The 8,043-nt window shown below is 43.0% G+C and overlaps 1 protein-coding gene across 2 annotated transcripts in view; it reads right to left on the minus strand.

The window, feature by feature from the left end:
• Positions 1 to 7,647, minus strand: part of Tox (thymocyte selection associated high mobility group box) — a 319,367-nt gene extending 311,720 nt beyond the window's left edge. The window contains exon 1 of one of the 2 annotated variants that reach the window (XM_045144132.1): positions 7,203 to 7,647. In XM_045144132.1, coding sequence (XP_045000067.1) covers positions 7,203 to 7,304 — 102 coding nt within the window. In that variant the 5' untranslated portion in view covers positions 7,305 to 7,647. The remainder of the gene's footprint in view (positions 1 to 7,202) is intronic. The other variant, XM_004653334.3, reaches the window with a different exon arrangement.
• Between the last annotated feature and the right edge of the window lie 396 nt (positions 7,648 to 8,043).

An 8,043-nucleotide genomic window follows, 5' to 3' on the forward strand; every position in this document is an offset into this window, starting at 1 on the left:
CACACTTGTACACTGCAATAAAATGTTTCCATTTCTGAATGGAATGCTGTACGGAGAACCAGAATAGAACCAGGAAATTCTCAGTAAGATTGATTTGTACTCCGCCTCTCCGAGTAGGAGGGAAGAACTACTCTAATTACTGATCTGCTGGTACTTTTGTTATAAACATTTATAAGCAGTTTATAAGTCAGTTTTGTTTGATGGTAATTCTCTATTCATACTAAAACTTGGTATAGAAGGTTTAAAACAAAAATTCTCAAAGTTGTTATAACAGACATAAGCTGTATTATGTTGGCACTCTGGGTTACTTGCAAAGAGTCCTTTAATACAAATCACTATCAATAAAGACAGACTGTGGGCTCCTGAAAACCATATGTTCAAAGAAGAGAAAAGACATCACCAACTCCAAAATGGAAGTCAAGAAAGGAAAAACATGGCATTGTTAAATTGATAAAATTAACACTTCATATAAACAAATTTAAATAAACAGTGTGTCTAGATGCTACAAAATAAAACATCTTGTATGTAAGAGCTACAGTCAAGGTTGTCAGAGTCTCAGTATTCAATAACTATAGTGGACTGTAGCCTTTTTCTTAAGTTTAAATATTAGATACTTGGATTTGGTTGCACATGAGTTGTGTTTTAAGAAAGTTGAATGTTTTAAAGATATAATTGTTTACAGCTCTTAACAAACTTATGATATTGATATTTAATTTCTGTTGGAAAACAAAAATATATTATCTTACCTTATTACTTTCTGATAAAAAGTTATTATTAACATTCAGATAACTAAAGGGTAATAAGTAATATACCTGTTATTAATTCAATAAATTTCTCATGTCTAACTCTTCCCACATTAGCTGTATATGATTTGATAGCAACATGTGAACCTGTTGGGCTTCTCTCTGTAAGTTAAACACCTTACTGTGTGCTAATTAAAGACCACAGTGTCATTTTTGTAGTGTTTATGAGTCTAGTTAATGTTTCCTTATTGCAGATGGACTTCCAGCATTCATTTTGAGTTGTAAACTCCCTGGGTAGTGGGAGAAAGACTATGATAGCTAGAAATACCAGTCATGGATACCTTTCTGTGTGATGTCGCATCTAAGTTTTCTAGTTATTGCTGTAGGACCTTCACTAGATGGCAAGTGGAATAGGGACAACAGTACAATCCAGGATTTTAAAAAGAGAGCATGGCTGGGCTGGAGAGATGGCTTAGCGGTTAAGCGCTTGCCTGTGAAGCCTAAGGACCCCGGTTCAAGGCTCGGTTCCCCAGGTCCCACGTTAGCCAGATGCACAAGGGGGCGCACGTGTCTGGAGTTCGTTTACAGTGGCTGGAAGCCCTGGCACGCCCATTCTCTCTCTCTCCCTCTATCTGTCTTTCTCTCTGTGTCTGTCACTCTCAAATAAATAAATAAAAATTAAAAAAAAAAAAAGAGAGCATGGCCATCAATATTCCAACTTGCTACAAAATACAGCCAAGGATACTGGAGGACCAAGAGACAGGTCAACGTGATTATGACAATGAGAGTGTCAATAGGAAAGGGAGCAAGACAACTGCGGTGGTGGGATTCATGGATCCCTATAAACTTAGGTGTTCTGAAAGCCAGGTTCCCAGCTGATGAAGATTTGGGAATTAACACCTCCTGGAGGCAGTGTGTTGTTGGAAGTGGGTTTATGGGTGTTATAGCCAGTTTCCCCTTGCCAGTGATTGGCACACTCTCCTATTGCTGTTGTCCACTCGATGTTGGTGAGCAGGTGATGGCCACCGTCTGCTCATGTCATTGTTTTCCCCTTCCATCATGGAGCTGCCCCTTGAGTCTGTAAGGCAAAATAAACTTTTTCTCCCTTAGGCTGCCCTTGGTTGGGTAACTTCTGCCAGAAATGTGAACCTGACTGCAACATGGATGGTGCCATTAACCAGCAAACCTTGTGATTCTTGAATTTATCACTGACTGCAACAACAACCAAAACTAACCATGTGCAAAAGACCTGACAGGAGAAGATGAGCCAACAGTGCAGAGTATTGCCCTTCTAAGTTCAGGTTAAGACTGGGCAAGACGGTAACAAAGCCAGAGGTATCCTGGAAGTGGAGGTGGATGGCTATGGGCTGGGAAGCAAGAAGTGACGATCTACTGCTGAAGTTTGCCTGTGATTAGGCCAAAGATGGCCACTATTTTAGAACTATCCCAAGGATCTTTTCAACTGTCCAGTGTCATGGCAAAATGCTCAGAAGTGTTAGAAAAGATCATCTTCCATGGTTTAAGAAGACTCTCCTACACCATCATTGTCCTAGGATATCCTTCCTTAATTGAGCCCATCACACATACACACAAAATAGTATAAAAGGACCATCGTAAACAGCATCCCACACCAAAACCAATTTTAAAAACAAATAGATGCTAAGGAAAGCACTGTTAAACTTAAAAATTTCCCTCCTTCACCCAATATCTATTGCTTTACTGATTTTTTATTCTTAATTCTTTTATAAGAACATCATTAAAATATTTTTAAAACTATACTATACATTCAATTAGTTATTAAGCATGGCTTAGCTTTCCTAACTAAGCAAAATATCAAACTTTCCTTAATATTATTCAGTAAATTATAAAATACATAAGAAATTGTTACTATACTAAATCATATCAGAGATCTCCAGAACTCAGTGCAATAATTTCTGGATTAGACATTTAGAAACTGGAATTGTTGACAGTAAAATATCGTGCAAAGTCACGTTAGTCACATGGGTAGTTTTTAAATGCTATCTGACTAAGTGGCCATAGCTGTATCATTTCTTGGTTATGTTCTTTTATGTTTATAATCTTATTAAAAACAAACTTAGAGGACTTCAAAACTTGTGGAAAGTACTGGATCACAAACCTCCTAGAGAGTTTTAACGGTAGAAATGATGTATGAGGTGTTAACAATGAATTTCCTGAAGCCCTAGAAGTTATGGAGTTAGGTGAGATAATCAGGGCACATGCTCTCAACCTATAACCCTCCCTTTCCTCCCACTCCTCCTATCTTTCTTCCTTCCATCCTCTTCCTTTCTCCCCCCTTATATTTATTGATCAAAATAATAATGACTCTAGAGATGTTGGTGGTACAATGGTTAGCATAGCTGACTCCCAAGTATTATGATTTCATCTTAATGTCCTGTATTTTACACATGATGAGTTTTGTCACACTAAAGTACAATACAGGAGATGCTATAAATAGGAAAATAAGTTCAAAGGAGATTTCTGGGATAATGTAATTAATCATGTTTAACTAAAATTTATCCTATGTCTGACATTTGTCCTGATGTTTTCCAGCATAGTTCTTCCCAGATGGTCCTTTCTCCTGTGTTTGCATGGAAAGAGTGTCCACTGTCTTTGCAGATCTCAATGTGAAATCCCAATGTTTCAAGTGGCCATTTTTCTTTACTTTTTGTATAGCTAGTAGTGTGTGTATGTGAGAGGGGGGTGGGGTGGGAGGCTATATCCAAGTTTCTAAATTCACAAAGGATGATCCAGGACATGATTCCACAAAAGTTTCCACAGAGAACAGTAAGGCCCATTCTTCTCCTCCCACTGCTAGCCAAGGTCAGCAGCCTTGTCATTAGACATATCATAACACAATTGTATTACTACTCCTTCTGTGGGTAGATACTGAGCCAGAACTGAACACATCACACCACTGTAAAAATGAACAAGTGCCATGTCTTTGTACTATTTTAGCAAAATCAGTGAAAACAATCTTTAGAAATGACACTGCACCAAGAAACTGAAAGGGGCTGTTATTACTCTGTAGGTATATGTTTAAATTGATCTGAAAACTTCCACTAGCACAAAAAAATAGGACACATTTTTCTACTGAACTCCAATTATGAGCTCATTTAATGCAATTTCTTTTGGTAACATTCAGTTCAATTAAGGGATCCACTGTTACTTAAAATAGTCTAATTAGATGAAACTCTACTCTGGTACACATCTTTCAGTGTCTAAAATGAAACTATGCTTTCACTTGCAAGAAGTGAATACCACTGACTCCAGCCTACATGTTTCTGGTCAGTCTCTGAGCTACAGTGCTTTTTCAAAAGCCGACCTACATAGAGCAGATCTGGTGGTTTGTATAAGGGATACCTCGCATACTGCTTTAACGGACATCAATTGCATTGTTCCCCCAATGGACTATGGGAAAATGAAGGCCAGTTTGCACAGTGATTTGTTCATAATGTAACATGCTTTTACTATAGAGCCCTGAGTTAAACTGCTCCCAAACCTGCCTCCTGCAGAGTTTATTAACTAAAAAATCCGAGGAGTGTTTTGGCAACGTATGTAGCAGTCATGCTGGAGAGTGTCAGCAGAGTTAAACAATCACATTTCAGTTTAGAACAGCTCAGAAAGAGGACATTCATTTTCTCAATTAAGGTCTCTTCTGACATTGAAAAGAATGTCACCAGAAAAATATATTTACATTTGCAAGACACTAAAGCACAGAGAGGTACTAGATCCTCTGGGATTTAGCACACCAACTTTAAATAGTATGGTATTGACAGGTTTAAAATAAAGATACTTAGTAATTTATGATCTTATCACCTTATTAAAAACAAATGACCTGACAAAGTACTGTTATTTCCAATAAAAACTGCATACTCATTCCATCTCTGAAGGAGGCAAGGCTTGCTTTACAGACTTGTCTCTTTGGGGAAGTCTGATCTAACTTGTGTTTTACTAAATATAGATACAGATTTCTTTCCTCACCTTTTCCAAACTTCTACTTTCCTGTACATTACATGAGTGATTTCATAAATGAGTTTTAGAGGGCTAAATTTTAGGCAGCTTAAACTGTGGAGCTGGGCTGAATTCTATAGCAGTGAGTCTTCATGGAGAAGGAAGCACAAGTGCCTAGCTTTGTGGGGCCCTGAAACCATCTCAGTACATGTAAATATCACTAGGGATCAGTGACAAATATATTTGATGGGTTGATACATAGGGAAGGGCAGGAGAAGCGGCCCTGGAGACATTTTCATGAAGTCTTTTCCTACTAGTTGAAACAAGTCTTATGACTTTGCATTTTTAAAAATCCATTATTCCCTGGGTAAGTTAAATAGAAGACTTGCAACTAGTCTATAGAAAGGATGGCTAATTTGCATTTAAAAAGAACAGTTTGCTTCTTATACACAGGGTGACTTAAAAGGAACTTCAATGAACTACTAAAGAAATTGTGAAGATTTTCAAAATTAATGTAGTCAATTCACAGCACAATCCTCTAAAATTATTTAAAGCAGTTAATTGGAAAACTATTTAATATATCGAAGTAATTCCTGATTTTCCAAAGCATTTAACTTTTAAATTAAATCTGACCCTCCTATCTCAAGAATGACAAGTGAAATGTGTATCCAAGTCATTACCTCCTTTTTGAAGCCTAAAAATCACTGATAAATTTAATAAGATTTGTCCAATTTCATTGCCAAACTTGTTCTGATCTTTTGGTCTCCGTAACAACTGTGGAATAGGTCTTTTTTCTTTAATCTCCAAAACAAGACTGCCTACTTAAAAAAAAAAAAAAGTAGCAACATTATTGTTGTTACAAGCAAAATAACAGTGGCATGCAAAGTCAAAATAGCTTTAGACGATGCTACCCTCCAATAATGCAACTTTTGCTTAAAGTTCTCTGTACCTATCCACTTGCCTTTAGCCAACGGGCTCCTCAGGCAAGTAGGTGCCTTTCTGTTTTTGTCGTCCCGTCTAACTCCTGACCTCACCTTCCTGCACACAGCGCAGCCTGAGTTTTGGTGAATCTCACAGTGGACAGGGCACCGAGGGGCTTCTCTGTGGGTAATGCCTGCCTGACGGTCACATAACTCACAACGGGGTGTGTGTGTGTGTGTGTGTGTGTGTGTGTGTGTGTGTGTGCGCGCGCGCGCGCGCCCCCGATTGACCACGACTCAGAGCAGCGAGTCTGTTGAGTGATGGGGACCCCAAGGGTGAGAGTGCAGCCCTAAACGCCTCTGGAACACGTTTATTAGCTGTTTGTTTAGTGATGACTCGCCACGAGACAAAATATTGGGAGTCCCAGGCATTTTTTTTTTCTCGTTGGATTCACCGACCAGTCCAAGTGAAGTGCCTGCAGGGGCCGTGGGAATCGTCTGAAAGGCCCAGCGCGCATTGCAGAGAACTCTAGTTGCCAACCTTCACACTGGACAGCCTAGACACGTCCAATAAGCCTGAGGCCAGAGCAGCGGTGGTCTGCAGCTGCTCCGGGGAGCCCATCCAGGCTTACCATCCACTTGAGGCTTTTCGTTGGAGAAACTGGAATAGTAAAGCCTTTTTAGGTACCCCTAATATCCTACCCACGGCCCAAGCCGAGCTCCGGAGAAGGTCCAGCCGTGCCCCCATTCCAGTCATCAGCATGGAATGTCCGCTTTGCCCTGATCCCCCTTGGATCTGGCACCCGAGCCAGACCTGGGACCCTAATTGAAGGAGCTCTGGACTTGAACGAGACGAGCTAGCCCAACTTCCGACAAACTTGCACTTTCCGTGTACCCCCAAACGAAAGCCGTTTCCACAAATCGTGGCCAGGCTAACACCCTGTGCCCTGGCCCACGCGAACTAGGGTCCGAACTCGGGGCTCTGCTGCCCGAGCAGGTCTGGAAAAGCAAAAGTTGTGGAATAATTTTCACGATGGGGTATAGGGGTACCTTCGTGACCCGGTACCTTGACCTCCGGCTGATCCCTCCAGGCAACTAATCCTAAACCAGGAAGCGATGCCATGAACCACAGTTGCCCAGGAGAGGGAGAGAGAGAGGGAGAGGTAGGAGAAGGAACGGAGAAATAAACTGAATTCTCTTACTCTGCCTGATTTCCGGGACCCCAGACACACCCCCAAAGTATTCCGTGGCTTTTTCTCGGAAATTTTAGCGTTCCCCCCCCTCCCGTCAAGCAAAGTCAGGAATTCTTAGTCGCGAACAGCAGGAAGGAAAGAATCCGAGCAAATCGTGTCACTTTCCGCACAATCGCGGGGTTTGCAAACCCCCAGAGCTGCTCCACAATATTTACTACCCAAGCGCACGGTGCGCGGTCGCGGGCGGAGAGCCCGGCGCGCCGGGAACCGACCTTCCCGAGCCGGTCCCGCTGGCCCAGCCGCCCCGCCGCCGCCCCCCTCCCGGGCTCAAGCCGCGAGAACACGGTGTTTCGAAACAAAAGCAGAGCGTTCACCTTGTTGCAATAGTAGGGGTCCAGGCAGGGAGAAGGTCCCAGACAGGGAGCGTCAGGCGCGGCGGCGGGCTGGGCTGGAGGTGGATAAAATCTTACGTCCATTTCACTCTCACATCAAGCAACTCCTTTGCTTTTTCTTTTTCTTTCTTTCTTTCTTTTTTTTTTTTTGTCTTTTCTTTTCTTTTTTTTTCTTTTTGTTTTTTAAGTGCTCAGCAAAACAAGCTTAGACGGAACAGAGAGAGGTGTCTGGGCTCAGTAGTAAAAGAAACACCTTCCTTCCCTCACATCCGTTTGTGGTTTGTTTAAGAAGAAGAGGAGGAAGAAAGAAAAAAAAAAAAAAAACGAAGAAGAAAGAAAAAAAAAGAGAGAGAGCGAGAGAGGGGGGAAAAGCGCTCAAGTCTTCCCCAAGCCTCGGCGCGCACCCGTCGGCACCGAGCGCGCAGCCTGTTCCGCCGCCGCCCGGCCCCGGCGCTGCCGGGCAGGTAACTTCATGCGCTCATTGTCCCCCCGCCCGCCCGCCGCCCCATCCCCGCCTCCCGCGCCCCTCGCCGCACGCCCGGCCCTCGCTCGGGCTCGAGGTACTGGGCGTTTTATTGGAGACTCGGAGTTGCTCTGCTTTGAGTTTATTTTCTCCACCTTGGAGGATTGGGGAGGAGGAGGAGGAGGAGGACGGGATCCACGGGACAGGAGGGGACCGACGCCCCGGCCGGCGGGATGGAGATCGAGGCGGGACGCCGGCTGCTCGCCGCCGGGTGGTTGCTGCTGGGGGCCAGGGACCAGGGGAAGAAGGAAGGGCAGCGGAGAGGCGGAGGAGGAAAACGCGGCCGGGGCCAGGACGAAA

Source organism: Jaculus jaculus, chromosome 2 (assembly GCF_020740685.1).
Source record: "Jaculus jaculus isolate mJacJac1 chromosome 2, mJacJac1.mat.Y.cur, whole genome shotgun sequence".
Classification (NCBI taxonomy): Eukaryota; Metazoa; Chordata; class Mammalia; order Rodentia; family Dipodidae; genus Jaculus; species Jaculus jaculus.